This window comes from Aquarana catesbeiana, linkage group LG04, assembly GCF_042186555.1.
Source record: "Aquarana catesbeiana isolate 2022-GZ linkage group LG04, ASM4218655v1, whole genome shotgun sequence".
In the NCBI taxonomy this organism is placed as follows: domain Eukaryota; kingdom Metazoa; phylum Chordata; class Amphibia; order Anura; family Ranidae; genus Aquarana; species Aquarana catesbeiana.
Genome location: NC_133327.1, coordinates 185,880,242 through 185,906,638, shown reverse-complemented (window position 1 = coordinate 185,906,638; position 26,397 = coordinate 185,880,242). Strand labels below are relative to the sequence as shown.

Below are 26,397 nucleotides of genomic sequence, written 5' to 3'. Positions count from 1 at the left end.
ATATCATGTCATTTTCTTTAAAAGAATACTAATTAAATCCAATGTACAGTTTATTTGTGTTTATTACATGTATTATGTTTTTTTTCATTTTTAGGAACATCTCTTTTTCCTAGAGTGATGAAAGCAGTAAGAAGAGAGGGACAATTGCCAAGTGCAGAACAGAAGGCAAACCAGAATGTGTAAGAGCACAACAAAAAGTATTTTCCTAGAATCTTTTACTCACTAATTACATGATGCTTGATTCTGCAGTTATACCTACAGGCGCCTAATGCACCAGCCTTACAAGGCAGTTAGCTCTGTTCTCTCTATTTTCTATGCAAACAGATATACTGTATAACTGTGATTCCAAGCCACGTGGTCTGTCAGCCTATCTAGCAATTATTTGTTACAATATTCAGTCAACAAAGTTAAAGTGCACAAAACACCAATGTAATATATAGTAGCTTACCAGCCCTTGAATGTAGGCTGCATTATTTCAGATGTTTTCCTTTTTTTGACCTGCTGATTTAATAGCACACTATCTGTCCTAAAGTGGCTTCTCTCACTCCAATGTATCTGTGGAAGGAATTATGGTTATCACTATACTTTGCTCCAGATTTGGACTGCAAACACATTTCCCACTTTTCATCTCCATTACATGGGGTGGACGAATTAGTAGTTTACAGAAGATTACTTGAACGAAAGTTACTGCAAAAGGGAAAATCAGAGGTGAAAACAACACTTGAAAGTGGAACCAACTGCTCCTATCCTTTACAGCCAAGAAAGCTGCCATTTTAGCTTCTGTTTGATCTGCAGTCACCATGGTGCTGCACATATAATCAGTTATGACGCCAGCTATTTTATGGCTTGATAGTTAATTTGGGAGCACAAACGTATCATTCCTGGCATGCCTTGACTGTAACTGTTTTGGTAAACTGTTAAATACGTGGGTTAAGTTTTTATTTTAATAGGCCATATTGTCATTGCATGTACCTTGTTTTTCTACTTTTGTTTGACATGTAGTTGTGACATTGTGACATGATTATTGCACAATCTGGCAATATCTATTACCTGGAGTTTAATGTTACACATTTAATCATAGCTAGAGTTGCACCAATACCACTTTTTTAAGATCGAGTACAGTACAAGTACTGATACTTTTTTCAAGTACTCATCAATATCGATTACCGATACTTTTTTTAATGTCGATGACAATGACAGTGGCACTAATATGCAGCACTGATGGGTGGCACTGACGGGCACTGATGAGGTGTGGACTGTGTCAGTAGTTTTTTTATTTTTTTTTACAAAATTTACATTTTTTATATTTCTCTTTTCTATTATATTTTTATAGGTTTTTTCTCCATTTTTATTATAATTTTTTTTTAATCAGCCGTGCCGGGGGGGGTCACAGAGTGGGACCCGGAGGATGAAACGGTTCGGGACCCCGAGGAGAACACGGAGAGCCGGGGAGGATGAAAGGAATCAGGACCCGGGGCAGGAAAGGGAGAGCCAGGGAGGACGCAGGGGGACCCGGAGGAGGACACGGGGGGGGGGGACCTGGAGGACGAAACAGATCAGGACCCAGAGGAGGACACAGGGAGCACAGAGAGAGACCCGGAGGAGGACCTGGGGAGCACAGAGGGGGACAGCTGGGGGTGACTGGTGTGGTGGTGGGGACAGTTACAAGCACTGATCTCCCTGAAAGCCGTGGGAGGGAGAGGACGCTACACCAGTATCAGGTCAAGCTTCTGAGCATTTGCACAAGTACTCATGCAAATGCTCCGTATCAGCACTAATACCGATACTAGTATCAGTATCGGTGCAACCCTAATTATAGCTCTAGCTAGATTGTTTCAATTGTATGGATCATGCCATGCACAGCACTTGTACATATTTGCTGACAATGGTTTATAATTCTCTGTTTGAGCAGCTGAATTGCCTGTTTTTTTAAGACTCTCTTTATTAGACTATGATTACATATATGTAAATTACTGACAAAATTAGAAACAAATCAGGCTGCTTGTTAGTTACCAAAGTCTATGCATCAGATTCTATGTGTGTATTTGTGACCACTCCTTCTGTAATCCTGGTGATAATAAGTGAGATAGACTGGCATAGGTCTACAAAAGAGTTACCATTGGAGATAAGACAATTTTATAGTCCAACATATACACAATTAAGAAGTGGTCAGGGGTCGGTTTTTGAGAACTGACAATTTTTATTGATAATGTTTTTTTCCCCAAGATAAAACAAAAAGAACAGGACATTCAAGTTAGCAAATAATAAAACAATGGTACAAAGATTGGATGAATGAACCCTAAAACAGAGTGCAAAATATATTCCAACCTAGCATAGGGCAGACATAGTGATATCGACAATCTAACATCCAATAAAGAAAAAAGAAAATGCAGTAGCTCAGCTAAATCCCATCTGCATTGAGGTATTCAACCAAATATCACAAGGCACAATATTAAGACACAAAGGAATATAGAAGAGGACAACAGAGAGAGAGATAAAAAGAAAGGAGTGAATAATGTAGAGTATCCACCTGTGTTAGAGCCCTACCGAAATCAAAAGCCGCCAACCACGCACCCCATAACACGACCCAGAATATTTCAAACTGAAGAATCTTCTAGATCAGGGGTCTCAAACTGGTGGCCCTCCAGCTGTTGCGAAACTACAAGTCCCATCATGCCTGTGCCTGTGGGAGTCATGCTTGTAACTGTCAGCCATAAAATGCCTCATGGGATTTGTAGTTTCACAACAGCTGGAAGGCCACCAGTTTGAGACCCCTGTTCTAGATGGTCCCACAATTCCCAAATCCGATTATGGGCTTCCAGTGAGTCAGTTAAGGAGGCAGTCAGATATTCCATCCGCATCACATCTCGGATCCTTAAGTGCAATTCAATACAAAGAAGGGGGTTCTGTCTCTTACATTTAAGAGCAACCAAGCATCACACTGCAGTCAGCATCCTGCGCTAGGAGTTTTTAAGAGAATTTAGAGAAGGACGGAGGTGGGAGACCCAGAATAAATGTTTTGAGGATTGAAAGGAACCCAGGATTCAAAGATAGAATTGAGTAGGGACCATCTGCCAGTAAGGGACAATTAATGGGCAGGACCAATAAATGTGATACAATGTGCCAGAGTCTTTTTTGCATCGCCAGCAATGGCGATCAGCAGAGGGATATATGGAGTGCAGCAGGTCTGGGGTTTGGTACCAGTAATAGAGAATTTTATACTGATATTCTTTGTACAAGGTACAGATAGAGCGGTGATGGAGGGGCAGCCAGCTGTCAGACAAGAAGCAGCTCTGTATATAGGATGAGAGAAGAACAAGCAGCGCCACTCTAAGTGCAGCATTAGGTAAAGAAGTACACGTTTAATAAGGGTACAGTCACATGATAGTAGGGAATAAAGGCATGTAGATTAACAGCCACATAGTCTGCCAAAAGTCAGAGTGAAGGGCTGTGATCTGCAGCATCCTACATTGCTGGCCGCGCCGGTGGATTCCGAGGCTCCGAGGCGATGGGTGGAGGAACAGTCAGCCTTGTGTCACCGGGGCAAACAAGAGGCAGCGGTGGGCATGGTCAAGAGGGCCATCTTGACCACGCCCACCGCTGCCTTTTAAACTCTCTGGTGACAATAGGCTGACTGTTCCTCCGCCCACCGCCCCGGAATCCACCGGAGCAGCCAGCAACATGGGACGCTGCAGACCACAGCCCTTCACTCGGACTTTTGGCAGACTATGTGGATTTTAATCTACATGCCTTTATTCTCTACTATCATGTGAGTGTACCCTTATTAAACGTGTACTCCTTTTTCTAATACTGCACTCAGTGGAGCTGCTTGTACTTTTCTCATCCTTAATAGAGGCATACAATGGGGGGGAATTCGCTTTTTAAAGGGTGCCATAGGATAGCATTAGGTAGACATCAATATATTTTAAAGTAGAAGATCTCCAAGAGTTTTGGTAAATGATTGAGAAAGGTAGTTTAATGTCTGGTGGGGTATATTGAGGGGAATAGCCTCTGTCATAGAATTATTCATTTTGTAACCGGAGAGGGAGCTATATTGAGCCAACTCCTTATGAAGATTTGGAAGGGAAACCTGTGGGTGTGTAAGGGTGAGGACGTCATCAGCAAAGAGGGATAGCTTGAATTCTCTAGTATGAACTGGGATTCCATGTATATTTGAGTTTTGTCTAATGTGGGCTGCTAGGGGTTCAATACAAAGGGCAAAGAGGAGAGGTGCCATTGGAAATGGGGAGAGAGGGAGAGGTAGCGAATGGGGTCCTGACCACGGCTGTCGGGGTTGAGTACAGATGACTAATAGCCTGCAAGAAGGGGCCCTTAATTCCAAGGTGTTGGAGGGTGGCGAACATGAATGGCCAACTCAGTCTATCAAAGACTTTTTCTGCATCAAGACTGAGAAGCAACACTTCTGTCTGGTTCCTGTTTGCCACCTCTATAAGGTTGATGACTTTCCTGGTGTTGTCACCCGCCTGATGGAAAGGAAGAAACCCCACCTGGTCCTTATGAATTAGGGATGGCAGAAGTTTGTTCAGTCTGTTCCCCAAAAGTTTAGTAAAGATTTTAAGGTCTGAGTTTAGTAGTGCAATCAGTCTGTAGTTAGAACACAGTGTATGGTCTTTACCCAGTTTGGGAATCACTGTGAGGAAGGAGGCCTGCATATCTCTCGGAATAGGGGAATCAGCCTAAAATAAAGTAAACAGTGATATGTGGAAGAAGAATTGGAGAAAATTGGCAAGCCATCAGATCCAGGGGATTTGTTGGCCGGGAGGGACTTAATCGTAGCTGATATCTCCTCGTCTCAGGGGTAGGTTTTAATTTGTTACAGTGCTATTTTAGAGCAGCTAAGGGAGGAATTTTTAAGTGAAGCTGCCTAATTATAGTAATTATGTCTCATAATCTGTCTCACTGCTCCTGTTTTGCATTACCTTGTTGTGCTACATGTCTACCATTGAGTATTTACTGTATATGTAACTGGAACCTCTGGGATTGATTTATTAAAAATGGAAAGTGCAAAATCTGGTACAGCTCTGCATAGAAACTAATCAGCGTCTGTTGGAAGCCAACATGGTTTAATGCAATATTTCTGGAGTTTCACTTCCTGGTTGATACAGCCAGGTGGCCTAAGTTGGAAGTTGCAAGTTGACCCAGCCGGGTGTTCTTAACAAGGAATCATGAATGGGAATTTATCGCAGGCCTCCTGATGGAGTTATAGGGGTAGAGGAAGACACCCTGAAGAGATGCAAATTCAAATGTCCTGTTACATAACATCAAAGGGCCAGCTGTCACTGAAGATGACCCAGGTCGGATATCTGTGATTCATGGACACAAGCCGCCCCTAGACAACACAGCATGTTTCCTGGAGGATGGACAGATATTCTTATCTCTTTCCTAATAGGAGACTAGATGGGTGTGGTGTATGGGGGGGTCCGAATGAAAAGTGCTCACCGAAGGGAAATCGCTCTCTTGGCTCTCTTTTGCTTCTCTTAGCCTCATGGCTCTCTTATGCCATTTTGAGCCCATCTGACGAAACAATATCTGGAGGACAACCTTACGTAACGTATTATTGATGTTTTTATTGATGTTAGCATTTCCTATTTTCTTGGGAAATAAATAAGTCGTTGTTTTACTAAGCAGTGTGTTTATTTTCATAGCTAACCTTATATCATTGTACTATCAACAGTAACATTATCAGAGTTTTAATAGCTAACTATAGGAATAGACAAGTTAATACGTATATGGAATAAATAGAGGGGATCCATAGCCACCACCCAGGTAATATTTATTTCAAGATTTGTTTGAAATAGTTATTTCAGCGTCCATTTTTTTTTTGTAAAAACCTAATTGAACAAACTGAAGTTAGAAGCTGATTGGCTACCATGCACAGCTGCACCAGATTTTGCACTCTCCAGTTTTAGTAAACCAACCCCACTGTGTCATAGTTTATTATTCATTAAATAACGGGCAAATAAAAATAGTATGGTTATGGTTAAAATGATCAAACTGTGTGGTGGGTAAAGCAGTTACTGTGTGGTGTGTAAAGTGGTTACTAATGGTTCTATATATATCTATATAATCTCTTAGATTGTAAGCTCTTGTGAGTAGGACCCTCTTAACCCTCTTGTATTTTATTGTATTATAACTGTACTGTGTCCATTTTATATTGTAAAACACTGTGTAAATCCTGTATAATAAAAATATATTGGATATATAAGAAAATTCTTTAGTTAAAAAGTTGGGTGTGTGCACCTGTACTAATCAATGAGCAAGAAACATTTAACAAATTGAAAGACTGTAATGTCTTAGTGTCTTCTGTTTCCTCTATCTGTCACTGCTAAGCCTTTTTTAGTATAATCAAACAGGCCTAAAGATGCCTATAAACATAGGGTAAAGTGGAATAAATCAGTCAATGATCTGGCAGTATCTATGGGCACCTTCAAATGTGAGCATTAGAAATATATCCTGCCTGACAGCACAGCCAGGTTGTGGACCTCTTGCAAACTATACTGAAGTTAAGCAATACAGGCTACCCAGAGCACACATGAGCCCATGACTGGATGATAAAGGAGTGGGCGCATGACAATTAGATCATATGTATGTAATCTTGCTGTCAAGGAATAAAGCCCATTTGGGAGTATTGGCACCGCCTCTTCCAGTCTGGTGGTTGCTGTGCAGGGGAGTACAGAAGGTCATTATCAAGACATTATCAAGACACATTCAGGTACTTATGCCAGTTTCTTGGAAAAACACATTTAATTTTGTTTATGAATGCATAACTAGAATAATGGTGTTTGCTTTATGTAAATTTACCTTTATACCTTTAGCCCACTGCTGCAAAAATTAAAAGCCAGCAGCTGCAGTAATAATTGGACACTTACCTGTCCTGGAGTCCAGCGATGTCGACACCGCAGCTGATGTTTCCATCAGCTGTCGGGTGCATGACGCCTCCATTGCAAGTAAGGGAACCCGGCAGTGTAGCCTTTCGGGCACACGCCGGGAACCCTACTGCGCATGCGCTCTGCTCCTCTCCTCTCTCCTACTGGCCCGGAAGCAGGGGGAGGAGGAGGGAGCCCTGACGTCAATACCCACGGCTGAGGCTCCCAGAAGTGGTGAAAGCATACCTGTGAAAGACAGGTATGCTGCCCCCCCCCCCCCCCCCCCCGAAAGGTGCCAAATGTGGCACAAGAGGGGGGGAGTACAATGAGAGGAAGTTCCACTTTTGGGTGGAACTCCGCTTTAACATCCCCAAATGAAAACAAATGAAAATGTTTATGTAGTTAAAGAATCACACACTGGGATTGATTTACTAAAGGCAAATCCACTTTGCACTACAAGTGCACTGCAAGTGCACTTGGAAGTGCAGTCACTTTAGATCTGAGGGGAAGATCTGAAATGAGGGGAAGCTCTGCTGATTTTATCATCCAATCATTTACAAGCTAAAATGCTGTTTTTTATTTTCCTTGCATGTCCCCCCTCAGATCTACAGCAGCTGCACTTCCAAGTGTACTTGCAGTGCACTTGTGCAAAGTGGATTTTCCTTTACTAATTCAACCTCATGGTTCTAATAAACACTTCCTGGAATTAGACCACCCTATTTTGTGCTGACCATCTAGAGAAGACCAGATCATGACTGAGCTGTAAATCCTAGCACTGTGAAATGTACAAGCAATGTGCTATTGGCTATTGTAGTCACAGAATACACAAATCACAGAATACAGATAAGCACTGCAGCCACTGATCGAGCGTTTTTTTTTTTTTCCCAACAGTTTCATTCAACAGAAATTGAACAGGAAAGGGGGGGAAAACAGTTTCCACCTCCCCCCCCATGGGATTGCGGCAGCGGAGTTTCAAGTATCCCCTTAACTTAGAAAGTGCCGGAAGGTGTGCTATTGGTCACCTCCCCTTGTATAGGTCAGGTCCCCTAGTATCCAGGCAGTTTGAGAAAAGAGAGGGAAGGTGCTCTATTGGTCATCTTTTCCTATGTAGGTCAGGTGATCTAGAATCCAGGCAGTTTGGAAAAAGAGCGGGAAGAATTTGAAATAAAAAAGGGGTTCCGAGCCCCTGAGGTTCAGTGGCCCCAGTAAGCACAAGCTGTGGTGTTCAATCCCTCCCTATCCATCGCAGCTAATTATTATGTGGCAGTGTCACCTTTGTTAAGGGGGGCAGCTTTTTTGAGCCTAGGTTTTTTTACTGACTACTCTTAAAGTTTAACTTATGTGAGTGATTTCCAGTTGAAGAATGTTTTGATGTTTTGGGTGATTTTACCCCCATTGGTATGTATTCCAGCTGGAGCCGTAGTGGCTGAGCTGATGGCAGGTGTTTAAAAGAAATTTTACAGCTATTTATTTATTCATTTATTGTTAAAGCCAATAATAATAAAGGCCGCGACCATACTTATCCAACAATAAAGGTGTGTAGTGTTTTCCTTTCTGTGTTAAATTCTGCCGTCTGCTGTCCCATGACCGGCAGTGGCCACTCATGGATCAAACTTTCAGGCCATCTATGGCCACCTTTAAGAGACAAGACAATTCTCTTAGTGATAAGCAAGTTTAAACTTTTTGTCAAAGTCAACAACTAACTCCTCATCTTTATCTCTAACCACTCTGCCTGAAAATTGACATGCGCAGGGTGCAATGTGTGATCTGTGTTTGACAGTTTAGGCTTGATTTATTGAAGCAAAGTAGGCTGTTCAGTTTGCAAAGGAAGATGACTCTTGCAACGGAATGTGTGTGAAGAAAATATTAAAAACACACACATATTAAAAACAAATATTAAAAACACAGCATTTTTGCTTGCACATTGATTGATTGGATGATGGAAGTTAGCAGAGCTTCACCTCATTCACTAACTGAATTAGCAAATTCCCTTGCAAAGCGCAACTTCCCTTAGAAAGTGAACAGCCAATTTGTCTTCAGTAAATCAACCCCTTCGTTTTCACCTTCTCAATGCTGTGTGACAGGCAATAGGGCAGCACCCAGTGGCAAACAGACAGACTAAAATAGAATTTGAATTTCCATTCACAGGTTATGTACTAGTCAATTGTTTTTAAGCTAAATACTTCATGCATGTCATCATGTTTCTGTGAAGATAAGCCAAAGGAAACGGTTGCTTTAATGTTCTATCCATAACCTTCTAATAAATTTTGTCATAGATTTTGCTGTTGTTGCAGTTTTTGTTGTTCTCATTTACTGTATATTTTGTCTGAACTTAGGACAGGCAGCATGGATCCGTCTTTGGGAATCTCGGTCTCTCTTCAAACTGAAACAAGCTGGCTAAATGAGCACAACTTTCACAAACGTGGTATGTTTTTTTTTTTTTGTTTTGTTTTTTATTTGTTTTTAGATTTTGATTGACATTGACATATGGCCTGTATCTACTAATTGTCCTTGTATTTTCACTTTGTGCATGCTTTAGGCCACATAGAGCAGTGTTTCGCAACCTTTTTTTTCAGTCAAGGCACCCTTTACAATTATGGACAGTCTTGAGGCACCCTCCAAAATTATGGACAGTCTTGAGGCACACTCCAAAATTATGGACAGTCTTGAGGCACCCTCCAAAATTATGGACAGTCTTGAGGCACCCTCCAAAATTATGGACAGTCTTGAGGCACCCTCCAAAATTATGGACAGTCTTGAGGCACCCTCCAAAATAATGGACAGTCTTGAGGCACCCTCCAAAATTTTGGACAGTCTTGAGGCACCCTCCAAAATTATGGACAGTTTTGAGGCACCCTTTAAAATTATGGACAGTCTTAAGGCACCCCATTCTAAAATGTAAAAACTATTCTAATAAATGCAGTAACATCCACACATGTTGGAAATCCAGTGTTAGGGATGATTTATTCTTTCAAAGTAAATACACTTTTGCAAACTGGTACTGACTAGTATTCCGATGTTTCTCTTCTCATTCAGTTTTTCTCCATTACTCAGCTGATGTGACCCCAAATCTGATAGAGAGAGGAAAGAGAGGGTCAAACAAGGATGCTATGCAGGTGACTGACATCCACCTTTTCAACTGATGATGTCATTGGTTGATAGGAGGTCGTCAGCTAGAAGGTCCTAATAGTTCACATTGAAAATCTGCGGCTTTGATAACTGAATAGCAGGCTTCATCTACCTGCTGGCTTGTATACAATTTTTGGGCAATTTTTAGGCATTTTGTTAAGGCACCCCTGAAGAGACCTCAAGGCACCCCTGGGTGCCTGGGCACCCTGGTTGAAAAAGGCTGACATAGAGTATTAATTGCGCATTGGTAATATATTTGCAGGAAATTCTGTATGTTCAGAGGCTCAAACCCTACAAAGTGCTAGTCCTTCTGGAGAAGAGCTACCTGATCTTATTTACCAGGAAGAAGGTAAGCAATGAATAGAATATATATATATATACACACACAGTATATATTAATTTCTGTTTTTTGAAGAACACATATAGTGCAATAGACTAAGAGAAAAAGAGTATACAGGCACCATACCGTAAGCAGGGTATCCAAACTACAAACAGGACAAAAATCAATACAAAATGGCTTTTAAAAGCATATGTTGTAGCAATCTAAGCAATGACAAGGGTTGTCTTATCTCATGGCAAAGATAAATGTAGAAAAGAATAGCCTTATGTAAGTGATTGTTATTAACTTATTAACCCTCAGTCAGTATATTTATCTCATCAACTTGAGGAGGAAGGTGAGACATCATAGACAAGTATTAGTTAATACTCTTATGAACTATGGATAGAAAAATGAGGAATATCGTAGAAAAAAACAGGGAGCATCTCAGCCTAATCAGTGAATAATAATAAAGGGAAGAAAGAAACAAGGAAAGAAGAATTTTGAAGTCAGTCAATGGTAACGCCTCCAAAACCTCACTCATCCGCTGACATATATTATATCCATGGTTGTCACGTCCTGACAATCTTAGTCTGGTTAATGTGGAGGGTGCAGGTTAATTTACCAATAATCATGATCTAATTTTTGTTTAACATAGTCAAACTTTATGATGGATTGGTTCTAGCATTGCTCAAAAGCTATCCTAGCAGTTAGAATCATATGTGGTATATGAAATCAAAGAGTTAGTTTTATTAGGGAATTCATTATCCAGTTTTTGAGAGAGTAATCCCTGGAGTTCTGGTAACATTCACATCTGAGTGAATGTGATTAAATGTTCTATTCCAAAGTCTAGTTTCCTTAGGGCACTGCCATTACATATGAGGCATGGTGCCTACTTGGCTGCATATTCTGAAACGACGGGAAGAAGCCTGTGAGCTCATCTTTGCTATCCTAATAGACCATCTAATTAGGGTTTTATAATTAGATTTCAGCAGAGCTGTGTTATTAGAAATCGTAGAAAGATTATTAGCTATATCTTGCCACTCTTGCAGTTTCCAAGTGATGTTAAAGTCTCTTTCCCAGTGTTCCATAGAGAGAAGCTTAATAAATTGATGTTAAACTGAAAGCAGTAATACCCTGTGTTGTTTGCAGATTTATACTCTTCATTATCTGAAGACCTGAGCGACCTTAGCGTTCTGTGTGACATGGAGGTAAACTGGTTTTATTCGCTTCTTTTAGGTATCACATTAGTTGGTCAGAAATAATTACATTTTGTCTTTCTACAGTTCAGTTTTAAATACAATACATGCTTCGAGAAACATTTGAATATGTTGCCTAATGTTGGACCTCCGACTATACTGGCATACAAACGAGAGTCTTCTGAAAATGATCGGATTCTAGCTATGATGAAGGTCAGTTTCTTCAAATGTGCCAGTTCTCTTTTGTGTTGAACACTGCCGTATATATAATGAGTTAGGGGGAGATTTAATAAAACTGGAGCACTCATAATCTAGTGTAGCTGTTCATGGTAGCCAATCAGCTTCTAACTTCAGCTTGTTCAATTAAACTGGTTGTTAACCCACTTTTGTTAAATGCTGAAATCCTCTCTGCACCATTATAATAATGGTCCCTGTGCCTGTGTTCTGTAAAAAAAACTGCACGATTGTACCTGTATAAGCTCCACTCCTGGCGCTCAGGATTTATAAATACCGTACTGGTGACCCCACAATAGGGATAAAACTTCTTTGCTGAAGGGAGTTTAACAGAGGCAAAGCTGTGGAATTCCCTTCCACAGGCTTCCTTTCCAGTGAGCATTGATACCCGATGCCGCCACTGTAGTTCTGGCTCCAGTGAACTCAGGGGGAGACATCTGGAGTAGTGCAGAGAGAGGGAGCTGAAGAGGGAGGTGACTTCCTATGGCAGCGCTGATCCCAGGCTGTGGGAGGGAGCACAAAGCGTGAGCCAATGGCCGAATCAGGAGGTGATATCCCCTGACGGGTCTGTGTATAGCAGTGGTGTGATGCAGTGTGGGGGAGGAGGGGTGGAGATGGCAGAGAGAGAGAGGGAGAACATGGCTAAAGCAGGAGGTGACATCCAGTGTATGGCACCAGTGATACAGACTTCAGAGTGGGGGAGCACACAGCTGGATGGGACTGAATGTATCAGGAGGTGCAATCATAAAAGCTTTATATTATTCCATAACTGTACATAAAGCTATTATGATCTCACCTCCTGCTACATTCAGTCTCATCCAGGCACATACACCTGCGCTCTGCTCCCCCTCACTGCATTCTGCATTCACGCTGCCATACACTGGATTTCACCTCCTGCTACATTCATCCACGTACTCCCACTGTCTGCTTCCTCCCTCCACAGTCTGCATTCATCACTGCTATACACAGGATGTCACCTCCTGATCCAGTAACGTGTGCACTGCTCTCAATGCTGCCCTCTGAGTTCACAGGAGCCGAAACTACAGAGGAGGCATCAGGTATCAATGCACACTGTCAGTGCATATTGAAAACAATGGATATACATCCACCAAAATATTGATTTGCAGTGGGACCCCATTTGTGAAACCCTGTGTTATGGATTTGCAGAGCGGTGCATGAAAGCATTCTATTAATTACTGCTCTGTTCCCCATAGGTCCTCCTTTTCTGTCTGTCTGTCCCGGGCTATGTGATATCACCTGGGTGGGACAAGAAGAGGGAGAGCGGGGATCGGGGGAAAAGGCTTGGTACAACAGCAGCTTCCCTGCGCTGCTCTGCATTTGTTTGTTAATTGTCGTTATCTACAGCTTGCTGATTAGATCCAATATTCTGTGAGCTGTAGATCTGATCTGGCCCAGGAGCACTGGGGACCTCAGAATACAGAAAAGGTAATCCTTTGTAGGTTCATTTGTATAATGATTTATCTAAGAAATGTACAGTATGAGAGTGCCACAGCGCTAGTGCAAGTTCAGTTGATTTTTATTATACATAAGAGAACCAGTAAGAGAACAGAATCACGTCATCTCATCACTTACAATAAAGATCAACTGGATTCACACTAGTGCCGTTGCACTCTCATCCTTTCTACATTTCCTAGACTAATCTGAGAACTTGTGAGGTTACCCAAGTTGACAGATTGCTCCTAATTTTGAATCTTAAAATATACAGTAACTAAAAGCAAAACTTTTTTTTTAGTGTTGGGTAGAGTGCAGAGGGATTAGAACACCTGTCAGATTTTTATTGCTGTCTGTGCCCCTATTAAGAAGATTCATCCTCTCTATTTGGCCTGTTTACCATTATTATTGAAAGTGAAAGTAAAAGAAAATCCCAAATTTTGGGTTGTCCCTAGAAAAGTAATAGAGGGGAAATCTTCCACTCTAGTTCTCTAGGGACACTAGTTCTGGTGACCTGGGGGTCCCCAAGGAATTCCCTTAATTTTCAGGGATTTCCTTTCACTTCCTATTTGGCTACAGGAAAGGAATTAAAGAGAAATCTCCCCAATGGGAAACAGATGGAGAAAAAAAAAATTGACAGGGGTTATAACCCTCCTTTGCTCTAACCAAACTGAAAAAAAAAGTTTTGCCTATAGTTCTACCCAAAGCCCTATTCCACTACAAGTTTCTGGGCCAGTTCTCTACTGAGACATCTGTTTAATAATTTATCTAGACATGGCAAACAATTGGGATAAAATTCCAAAGCAAGGATTTAATAAATTGTTCTTTAAGATAATGTTTTCACATAGCACAGGCCTCACAACAGATTTACTTTTAAAGAATTTCAGACAGTTTTTAATATATTCACTTTACACAGTATTACTACATGGATATCGTTTCTGTTTCCCCTTTCTACACGTTGTGCAAGTTCTTTGACAAAGTTAGAATGCATATCATACATTCCAGGGAGTTGAGATCACATGCTTGCTTCTAGCTGTACTTTCTCACAGTGAACATATCCAGTGTACATACTACAGCATCCAAATTCAGCATGCAGTATCCCTTTCTGTTTGGGAAGCTATTAAAAATCAATGTTTTTCCTTGTTATACAAAAACTGAGCTGAAAAAACTAGCAAAGCATTATATAACAATATTACAACAGTGGCAGATGCTCTAAAGGTAGTGATTATCAGAGTGCCTATCAATGTTGGTACATTTCTAACTGTTTCTGTATCTTAATGCATCAATTTATCAATGTATTAATTATAGGATATGTTTGTCTACTGACTTAGATTCTAAAGGAGAGGTCTGGGAAAGAACTGTGCAAATTTTGCAGAAATTCATTGAAGCCATTTCCTGTAGAATCTACCCTGTACCAGGACTTCTCCGAAGAGGTATTTTATGATACCTTCCACTACACAAACACTGACACTAACCCTGTCTCTAACCCTAACACTAACACAAACCCTCACTCGTGTATATTTAACTCCTTGTTTTCATACTCACTATTCCTGTGCCGAGATCCTCTGAAGAGAAGAACAACTCTTTCTGTGCCATGACCAGGTCATTTTTTGCCGTACGGCACTGCGTTACTTTAACTGACAATTGTGCGGGCGTGCAACGCTCTACCCAAATATAAGTTGTGTCCTTTTTTTTTCCCACAAATAGAGCTTCCTTTTGGTGGTATTTGATCACCTCGGTTTTTATTTTTTGCGCTAAAAACGAAAAAATACAGACAATTTTGAAAAAAAAAACAATATTGTTTACTTTCTGCTATAAAACATATTCAATAAAATTGAAAAAAAAATTAAATGTATTCATCAATTTGGGCCAATATGTATTCTGCTACATGTTTTTGGTAAAAAAAAATCCCATTAAGCGTATATTGATTGCTTTGTGCAAAAGTTATAGCATCTACAAGCGATGGGATGTATTTATGGATTTTTTTTTTTTTTTACTAGTAATGTTGGCAATCAGCGACTTATAGCATTGCTGCGATATTGAAGTGGGTAAATCAGACACTAACTGACACTTTTGACACTTTTTTTGGAACCAGTGACAGTAATACAGTGATCAATGCTAAAAAAAATGCACTGTCACTGTACTAATGACACTGGCTGGGAAGGGGTTAACATCAGTGGCGATCAAAGGGTTAACTGTGTTCTTTAACTTCCTTAACTGGGTGCTTGTACTGTGCTTGTACTGTGGGAAGGCAGAGATCCATGTTTCTGCTTAGCAGAAACACAAGATCACTGCTTTCCCTTGTCACAGAACGACAATCTGCCTTGTTTACATAGGCAGATCGCCGTTCCACCTGTGCCTCGAACAATCGGCGGATCCCAGCGGACATCACGTCCGCCAGACCCGCTGAATGGCTCCTGCTGTGTCCAATCACAGCGGGAGCCAGTCACCAGCTCCCCAGACCCAGAAATGCAGGTTCGCGTACCTGCACGTGATTCTACGCACAGGAGCCACCGCCCCAGAGTAAGTGTACTTAAGGCAATCAGCAAGAGGTTAAATTGTAACTCAAACTTGAAGGAATTATACTGTGATCAAGTGCCTATGTGCATAAAATGCAACAACAAAGAAAATTCCCAGCTCAACTTACCAGCCAAACTGCAACAAACCGAATTGTCTTGTTCAACAGTTTACGTTAACCACTTCAGCCCCAGAAGGATTTACCCCCTTCCTGACCAAGCCCTTTTTTGTGATTCGGCACTGCGTCGCTTTATCTGATAATTGCGCGTGCGACATTGTACCCAAACAAAATTGACGTCCTTTTCTTCCCACAAATAGAGTTTTCTTTTGGTTGTATTTGAACACCTGTATTTGAGCATCTCCCCATTCTGCCTCTTCGTGCCACGATCGCAGGCTACCGGTGGACATCGAGTCTACGGGACCCGTGGGCATGCTCCCGCGGTGGGCGTGCGTGCGTGCGCCCACTAGCCGTGGATGACGCAGCGATGTACACAGTCCTTAATGCTATTTCTTAATGCTTTATTTATCAACATAAACGGGGATGGGAGAAGGACTTCCTTTGAGATGCTCTGTTGTTACATTGTCATCTTTCAATGATTCTTACAGGAAAATCTATGAACAATTGCAGATAATCAGGAGATCATTTTAAACGATCTCTTCAATCAGGGACGATGGAAGTAGATTTGATACAGAATTAGTTGAAAAAGAGTCACTCTGAATAACTTCTTCATCTGGATAACTTTAAAAGGAACGATCCATATCTCTATATGTGTACTTGCAGCTTCACCGCTACCTCTTTACCACTACTTCCCACCGGCATGGTACTTCCAAATGAAGCTAAAGGAGAGCCACTCTGCATAACTCCTCCCGCTTGACTGATTGGAATCCCGTGGGCAATGCTGAACTCAAAGAAATAGGCCATTACTGCCCATCTCACTGACTTGTGCACCAACAACCCTCAGTCTCCGGCAGTACCCTTCCCTTGGGCTTTCACTCAATAGTCCATGTGCCACTCATAAACGATCAATAGCCCAATTTCCTTCCGCTTTGTTGCTACTTCAACTGCAATGATTCATAGTTTCTCTACCTCTTTGTGGCCCGCTTCCCTCCCCGCAGGGGCAGCCTATGACATCCACAACTACACGCGGCAAGAAGTCCTCTGTCCTCCATGAGGATCGGATCTCCACCCTTCTCGCTAAGGTGAAACTCCGTTGGCTCCCCGGAGGAGAAAACCTCCAACTTCCCCTCCGGGAACCAGGCTGGCTCTCTCGCTCCTCAGCAGGACTGGACTCAAACTCTCCCAGGCACCATGTGACCCCGCTTTTATATGAGAGTCCCGGGATTACCAAGCAAATTAATGATTGGCCGAGACCAACACATAAACACCTGTCACTCAAATATAGAAATTAACAAAACAGGCCTGCTGTAATAGCATCAGCCTGTATAAATTTACCTGTCATAGAAAGCTAACAAGAAAGGTCACTTACCTAAAAGTAGGTGCCCGCTACACAAGCATTGCTATAATGTTGCTAAACTGTTATTTTTTAGTGAAAGTATGTGTGGCCTCTTTGTTACTATGTTTCTTGATATTATGTTACTGGATTGTTGTCTATGAGACTACCATTGCATATGCTTCGGGTAGTGGGTTTAATTCAATGTCTGCAAGGGTCCAGGTTCATTATTGTTCATTTTGTCTGTTTGCATTGAATGACTTACAGTATAATGTGTATAGCAGTCTATTTCATAGCATAGAAATGTTATAGTGATTATACTGTTTTTATAATTGTATGTTGTTCCATTTTATTATTATGTGGTATATGAGATCGTGCTTCCTTGATGAATAGCAGGTCGCTCCCTGGATGTGAGGAGAAGCATGGATTATATAAATAGTAACTCAGGAGGACCGTTTGTGCTGATGTGCATGAAATGCATAAGAGATCTTTTTTCCTGTGTACCCAGTTTTATGATTCAGTAAAGTCAAATCGATATCCTGGTGAGCTGTCACTTATTTGTTTGTTTTCAGTAGGATTTACATCTACTGAAATACTTTGGGTCACTGACCCAGAACAAGTATGCACATAAGAAAAGTAAAGTCAGTAAAATCTGAATTTCGTAGAAGCATATTTATTCCATGTCAGTTAATCAAATTTATAACTCATTGCATTACTATGGCAACCAAGAAACTAAGATTTCCAGAACCAGGAGTTAGAAATGACAGATTCTCTGCTTGTCTCGGGTCAGGTATGATTAACAGCCTTAGTCCGGGTTCACACGTGTGCGGCTGCAGGTTCGTTCCTGGGGTCTGGTGAACAGACACGTGTTGGGTATATTTAGGTTTTAATCAAACTGGTTGTTTTTGTACTTTTTTACATGCGCCAAATATTAGTTGGTTTTTCTCTTATGGTTTTTGGCTCAATTATATGCTTTTCTCAGACATGCTGAACTATATCCTCGCTGATGTAGTCTTGTTTGCAATTTTTTTGCCTCACGTTCGAAGTCATCATCTCTAGTGCAGTTTCTCCTTATCCGAAGATACTGTGAATAGGGGATACTGGAAATGAGTGACTCCGCATGTGAACTTGAGGCATGAAGGATAGTGTTTCCCGCTGTAGGTTTTCGATAAAGGGAGAATCCTAGTGTATTGTCTGCATTCACAAAAAAAGTAACATACAGGAACGTAATTGAAGATTGATTATATTCCATTGTGAACCGTAAGTTAAACTCATTCTGATCTAAAATTCCCATAAATTCTGGTAATTGATCTTGGGTACAGCACGTCATCTATATAGCGATGCCTTGAGTTGATGTGCTTCAAACAACCAGTTATATCTTCACGAGAAAACAGTTAGCGTTCCCACCCCCCATCCCCAGATACAGGTTGGCATATGAGGGGGCACATCGTGTCCCCATAGCCACACTCTGTATCTGGAGGTAGTGGGAACGGCCAAACATAAACACATTTCTGGTCAATATAAACTTCAACAATTTTGTCACAAATTGGTTGTAATTTTTAGCTGTTTGGCCCCTTTCAGAAAGCTGATTCATCAGTATTTCTATACCCTTGCTATGAGGAATAGAATTCTAAAGACATTCTACATCAATGGCTACAAGCCTTGCATATTGGGGGAGATTCTGAAACTACTGGACAGCGTGGGGGATTTTTGGCATTTTTGTGGATTTTCGGTAGGGCATACATTGTGGGCACCTTCGTTTTTTTACATTAAGAAACTGCCATGTGGTTTTGTCAATAACATGTTGCCAGTAGGTTTCATTAATAATTCGTCTGTACTCAGCATAATAATGTTCCAAGCATGTGATTGAGATCGGTCTATACCATTCTCTATTGTTTAATATTGACAAACACATGTATTTATAATCCAAATAATTTATAATTACCAAATTACCCCCCTTGTCTGCGGGTTTTATTGTGATATTTGGAGTATTTTGTAATTTTGTTAAAGGGTTTGTGAACCCATTTGTAAAAGTCTATGCCAGTCCCTCTTTTAGAGTCTCATAGCTGTAAAGCGACCGCAAGTCACGTGACCGGCCTGAAGACAGCTAAAAATCGGTAGAGGGGACAGCAGCCTATCACTGAGGGAAGCATTTTGACCACAGTTATCAGGGTGAGCTGCCCTGGTTATCGTGGTCTGATTAGAGAGGGCATACAAGAATTGGTAGGTTTAGAGTTTTTTTTTACAGTTTAGTGGGGGCAAATTACATAGCACAAGCGCTGTGCTATGTAATCTGCCTTTAGGGACCAGGATATGATTTTTTTTTTTGGGTTAACAAACGCTTTAAGGCTTCAAATTGTAAACTTGTTAGAGGAACTGCAGTCTGCTCACATAATTTGTAATAAAAACATCTTTGCCATTCTGAAGCTTCCCTCCAACCACTTTGCATATTATTATATATATACTGTGATTCTGTACTTGCAAATATGCTGCAGAAATCTTCCTCCACTAAGTCTGGCTGCAACCATTTTAACTGTGGGCAGCTGAAGCTGCTGCCTGTTCACTTCCTGGATTTACACAGACACACTCAGGCACACCTCCAGCTCTGCAGCTCTCATGGGCCCTCTTATGACTCATCCCCCTCCCTTCTTGGCAAACTCTCACGAGAATGAGAATGAGAGAGAGCTGTGCATGATGTCATAAGCCTAGGGTTTTTACCAGACAAGAAATAGGAAGTGGGCTGTATAAGGTATTTACTGGCAGAAAAAAATGTTTTACTATCCAAAGTTAAAACAACAAGGGCAGAAGATTTAATAGATGAAAAGATGAAAAAATTACTGAAGTTCTGCTTTAAAATGATTGTAAAGTCTCATTTTTTTTTTTAAATAACAAACATGTTATACTTACCTCCTCTGTTCAGTTGGTATTGCACAGAGCAGCCCCAATACTCCTCTTCTTGGGTCCCTCTTTGCTGCTCCTGGCTCCTTCCTCCTATTGAATGTCCCCCACAGTCAACAGCTTGCTATGGGGGCACTGGAGCCGAGTCACAGCTCCGTGTGTCAATTCCGACACGGTGCCCCTCATTGGCCCTCTTATGACTCATCCCCCCTCCTTTCCTAGCAAACTCTCCCAAGAGTGAGAGAGAGAGCTGTGCATGATGTCATAAGCCTAGGCTTTTTACCAGACAAGAAACAGGAATTGGGCTATATAAGGTATTTACTGGTAGAAAAAAAATGTTTTACTATCCAAAGTTAAAACAATAAGGGCAGAAGATTTAATAGATGGAAATATGAAAGAATTACTGAAGTTCCGCTTTAAGTTTTTTTTGTCCTTTCTTATGCCAGTTTGTGTCCTTAATTTCACAATAACCTGTCGTAAAAAGGCCCAGATATTTGGATTATTGTTCAATACGGGAAACGATTTTTACTTTTATTTGTAGGACTGTGGAGGGGAGAAACTTTCCGCATTTACAAAATGGATTTTATTGATATAAAATAAATAATATTTTTAGAATATAATTGTGTCTACTTGCACCTTTAAAGTCTCCATTTTTTTATTATGTTCTATTATTATTATTATACAGGATTTATGTTCTCTATATTTAATACTGGGATGTGATGCTAAAATAGTATTCCCTTTCGTTCAGGACTTAGTAGTGTTACTGCATTTATATATTGTTTTTACTATGGGAGACCAGATATAGTGAATGTAGGGCCCTGGGTTTAGTAATGCCGCGTACACACGAGAGGACTTTCCGGCATACTTGGTCCGGCGGACCAGAGTCTGGCAAACAATCCGACCGTGTGTAGGCTCCGGCGGACTTTTCTGGCGGACTTTCTCCCAAAAGTCCGCCGGACCTAGATTTGAAACATGTTTTAAATCTTTCCGTCGGAAACAAATTTTCCTATTGCGGCGAGCGCGGGGCATACCAGGCCCTTAGGTCTGGTATGGATTTTAAAGGGAACCCCTACGCCAAAAAAACAGCGTGGGGTCCCACCTAGAATCCATACCAGACCCCGATCCGAGCACACAGCCCGGCCGGTCAGGAAAGGGGGTGAGGATGAGCGCCCCCCCTCCTGAACCGTACCAGGCCGCATGCCCTCAACATGGGGGGTGGGTTCTTTGGGGGAGGGGGCACTCTGCGGGGCCCCCTCCCCCAAAGAACCTTGTCCCCATGTTGATGAGGACAAGAGCCTCTTCCCAACAACCCTGGCCGTTGGTTGTCGGGGTCTGCGGGCGGGGGGCTTATCGGAATCCGGGAGCCCCCTATAATAAGAGGGCCCCCAGATCCTGGCCCCCCACCCTGTGTGAATGAGTATGGGGTACATGGTACCCCTACCCATTCACCTAGGGAAAAAGTGTCAATAATAAAACACACTACACAGGTTTTTAAAATAATTTATTAAACAGCTCCGGGGGGGTCTTCCTCCGGCTTCGGGGGTCTTCCTCCGGCTTCAGGGGGCCCTCCGGTTCGTCTTCTCCCGGCGTCCGGTTGGTTCTTCTCCGCTCTTTCTGGCCTCTTCTCCCGGTGTTCCAGTTCTTCTGCCGGCTCCTCCGCTGTCTTCATGCCGCTCTTTTGCCAGCGGAGGTCCGGACTTCTGGCTTCTTGTCTTCTTGTCTTCTTCCATCTTCTCTTCTCCAGATGTTGACACGACGCTCTCTCCGGCTGGACTGCTCTCTGAGCGCTCCGCTGTGACTTATATAGGCGGAGACCCCGCCCCCTTATGCCGTCACAGTCCCTGGGCATGCTGGCACTGTGACGTTTTAGGGGGCATGGTCAACATCACCTGGACCACGCCCCCTAAAACGTCACAGTCCCAGCATGCCCAGGGACTGTGACCTCATAAGAGGGCGGAGTCTCCGCCTATATAAGTCACAGCAGAGCGCTCTGAGAGCAGTCCAGCCGGAGAGAGCGTCATGTCAACATCTGGAGAAGAGAAGAGGGAAGAAGACAAGAAGCCCAGAAGTCCGGACCTCCGCTGGCAAAAGAGTGGCATGAAGACAGCGGAGGAGTCGGCAGAAGAACTGGAACACCGGGAGAAGAGGCCAGAGAGAGCAGAGAAGAACCAACCGGACGCCGGGAGAAGAGTCACCGGAGGGACCCCCGAAGCTGGAAGAAGACCCCCGAAGCCGGGGGATGACCCCCCTGGAGCTGTTTAATAAATTATTTTAAAAACCTGTGTAGTGTGTTTTATTATTGACACTTTTTCCCTAGGTGAATGGGTAGGGGTACCGTGTACCCCATACTCATTCACATAGGGTGGGGGCCGGGATCTGGGGCCCTCTTATTATAGGGGGCTCCCAGATTCCGATAAGCCCCTCGCCCGCAGACCCCGACAACCAACGGCCAGGGTTGTTGGGAAGAGGCCCTTGTCCTCATCAACATGGGGACAAGGTGCTTTGGGGCCCCCCTCCCCAAAGCACAAACCCCCCATGTTGAGGCCATGTGGCCTGGTACGGTTCAGGGGGGGGGGGGCGCTCGCTCGTCCCCACCCCCTTAACTGACCGGCCAGGCTGCATGCTCAGATCGGGGTCTGGAATGGATTCTAGGGGGGACCCCACGCCGTTTCTTCGGCGTAGGGGGTTCCCTTTAAAATCCATACCAGACCTAAGGGCCTGGTATGACCCGCGACGGGGCTCGCAAGGTGTCAATCTCACCGATAAAAGCGGCAAGATTGACTTCCTTTTCTAGTCCCGTCATATCTGAGTCACGTTCAAAATGAACGGACTTGTCCGTGTGTGGGCAAGTCCGTTCATTCTGAAAGTCCGCCGTAACTCCGTCGAAAGTCCGTCAGAAAGACGGGTGGACCTATCCCGCCGGAAAGTCCGGTTGTATGTGGGCAAGTCCGTCCGTTTTTAAGTCGAGCGCACCTGGCGGACAAAGTCCGTCGGAAAGTTTGCCGGACCAAGTATGCCAGAAAGTCCGATCGTGTGTACACGGCATTACACTTTAAGAGTTGGTGCAAATTAGAGCAATCCTGCCACGACCACTTAACCATCGGCCAATAAAATACCTTTATCGCACCCCTCATATAACACTACTCACAATATAACCAGGGTCAACTTTGCAATAAGACCCCTTTCACACTGACGCAGTTTTCAGGCGTTTTAGCGCTAAAAATAGTGTCGGAAAAGCGCCTGAAAACTGCCTCCCATTCATTTGAATATGTGCTTTCACACTGAGGCAGTGCGATTGCGGGACGGTAGAAAAAGTCCTGCAAGCAGCATCTTTGGGGTGTGTTTGGAGTGCTGTAAATAGCGCTCCAAAAACACCCCTGGCATTGAAATGGATTGGCAGCACTTCCAAAGCGCCGCAAAACGGGTCTTTTTTCGGGGGCTTTAAGGTCCTGTTGTCGTGGCACCTTAAAATAAGTGACCCGCTAGCGCGTGAAACCCCCCCCCGCAAAAGTACCGCCAAAGCATTGCAAAAACGAGCAGAGCTTCAGTGTGAAAGGGGTCTCAGCGTTGTGTTCCCAGAGTTTAGTGAATTTGTTTGTATTACCCCTATTTTGAAAGATCTGTTTTTCTGTGTGATATTAGCCTGTGTGTGGCATTCCTTGAACGTAGGAAGGTTAGGATAAAGCCATTTCAGGGCTATGATTTTACGTGCTACACTAATTAGCATGCTTTCTCATAAATGTGTATAATATACCGGTATATATAAATGTATATAATTATATGACACTTTTTTTTTTATTTTTTAGGTATTTTGCTGCAGACAGTTTAGGGACATGATCCAGTATCTTTTGAAACAACAAAACTGTGTTCTACAGAACAAAGAAATTGAACTAATTTCAGTATCCCCCCATGGGCCTTATGGAAGTGAGATTGAGAGACAAAAAGCAAAGGAAAAAACTGCACTTAGGTAATACTTTCTCTAAGTTCCTGTCACTTCCTTATGTGTTATTTTTAATATTCAGAATTTTTGATTGATTGTCAAAGAAAAGTTGTGTATAAGGAAATACTGTCATGTCTTTAGTAAAAGATATAAATAAAGAGACGGCCTGGTATATCTCCTATTGACATTATATTTGTAAAATATTCATTTCCTGAAAAAGGCAGCTCACATTAACACTTTCAGGCCATCCTAGCAGAATTATGCATAGTTTTATATATGAGTAAAAGGGCAGGGACACCTGAAGTTGCTCGATTTAATCTGAGCAAATATTTATACTCTCTGTGCTGTAACCCCTTTGTATTTTGTGTATTTATTGTGGTGTTTTGTGGGGAAACGTGCATAGATTATCATCTTTACCTTTTGGTCTTATCCACCCTCTAAAACTTTATACATAAAACTTTTTAGAGGGTTGACAGCACCCTCTGTATATATCTATATTATGTACTCTTAGCGCTAGGAACAAAAAAGATTTACTATTGCAAGTTCTAAAGTGGAACTTTAAGTAAAACAAAAAATTTGGTGAACAGTCAGGACTTTTAATGCAGAAGAGACATACTGATGAGTCTGTCATTCAGACAGACTCATCACCTGTCTGAATGAGCCTTTACTTCACAGTCCACAAAGTTCCACCGTACACTGTAAGGATGAACTCTGCAGACCCCGATGTAAAGGGGGGGGGGGGTTCTGGGAACCCTGACCTAAGGGGGAATGCTGAGAACTCTGATGATGTAATGAGGGGGGGGGGCTCTGATGACAAGAGAGCCCCTTACATCATTCTTCCCCTTCCCCTTTACACCAGATTCTGCAGAGCTTCCCCTTCTATCAGTGTCCTCCTTACTCTCCTCTTACCTTAGGGTCCCCAATCGCACTCCTCTCTTACATCAGTGTCCATTCCATGTACACAGGCGGTAAGGCACTGTGGCCAGGCTCAAGCAGGCTGTAGGGTTCTTAAGGCATGCTGTAGGGCACTGAGGATGGGCTATAGGGCTCTGAGGGCAGGTTGTAGGATTATAAGGGAAGGCTCAGGCAGGCTGTTGGTCCTCCTCCCCCTCCTTCACATCTTCTTCAAACTAAAGGGAAATGATGGCAAGCACCATGACGTCACTGCGCACCCTCCCGGACCTGCCCCGCTGCCCATGCCAGGCCAAGCTCAGACGGCCAATAAGCAGCAAACTCTAGAACTACGCAGTACAGAGCTGCCAAGAAGCCAGAATATTTACAGCACTTTTCTCCTGTCAAATGACATTTATGGACAGGAGAAAAGTGTCCTTTTTTCTCTATCGTTCATTGAAGGACACAGCTTAACTTCATTGATTCATTGGTTAGATGCTGCCACTTTAAGGTGCAGGACACTTAGTGCAACCTAAAACTAAAAGCACGCAAGCAAACCTCTCATCTGCAATAAAGAAATCAGTTATTGCCTGGTCTTTGGAGAAGTTAGGACATGAAGCTTTTTAGCTCCTGATTTTCTTTCTATTTCTTTTTTTTTTTTTTTGTCCTAGCATAGGAGGGTTGGCTGAGATGACTCAGCCCCGCATAGTGGCCTCCAGGGGCTTGACCCTTATGTGTATGCATACAACAGTCAGATCGGGCCCTTCCTTCACAGCGCTGTATATAGGCCAATGTCACCCAGATCAATAAAGGATCAGAGGTGGTTGTCCCCCACCCTGGAGATGCCTGGTCGGATGGAGTACTACAAGATCCCCGGTTTACTTTGGTGCCGTGAAGATTCTCCTGTGGTGGGACCTGAATACATTGGTCTAAATATAGGTACCCCCTTTTTTCCAGGTAACTCTGACCCCTCCTCCCCCCTCCCTTTTCCACCCTGGGGGCATTTAGCTAAGATGATACACTATCAGTAGGGGGTGACTGGTGGAGAACTGCAAAGCCCAGCATGTCTAGTAGAGGCCCTTAAAGGTCCCCTGAAGTTCAGCGATGGCTGGTGGTGAACTACAAGGCCCAGCATGTCTGGTAGAGACCCCGCCGGATCATTTATTTCCTTCCAACCTCCGTCTTTCTCCACATCATCTAGCCGACCTACATTCTGTGGTTCAAGGACTCTTGGATTAGGGTGTCATAGCCCCGATTCACTCTATGAACACTTCAGGGGATTTTATTCCAGCATCTTTGTTTTTCCCGAAAAAGAATGGGGTTTGTCATATCCTGGACCCAAAGTCCCTGAACTCCTTCCTGAAGTGTGCTTGGTCATAGCCTTCTTACACCAGGTATACTTTCTGGCCTCATTCAACATCTAGGATGCCTAACTTCATGTCCCCAATTGCTACCATCAGAGGTTCCTCCGGTTCCCCATGGG

General features: G+C 42.8%; 1 protein-coding gene across 1 annotated transcript in view; it reads left to right on the top strand.

Moving 5' to 3' along the window:
* The window catches only part of ERICH6 (glutamate rich 6), a 102,056-nt gene that overhangs the window by 12,493 nt on the left and 63,166 nt on the right, over positions 1-26,397 (top strand). The window contains exons 2-8 of the mRNA XM_073625989.1: positions 95-179; positions 9,224-9,312; positions 10,279-10,365; positions 11,485-11,543; positions 11,619-11,744; positions 14,549-14,650; positions 23,890-24,050. Coding sequence (XP_073482090.1) covers positions 95-179; positions 9,224-9,312; positions 10,279-10,365; positions 11,485-11,543; positions 11,619-11,744; positions 14,549-14,650; positions 23,890-24,050 — 709 coding nt within the window. The remainder of the gene's footprint in view (positions 1-94; positions 180-9,223; positions 9,313-10,278; positions 10,366-11,484; positions 11,544-11,618; positions 11,745-14,548; positions 14,651-23,889; positions 24,051-26,397) is intronic.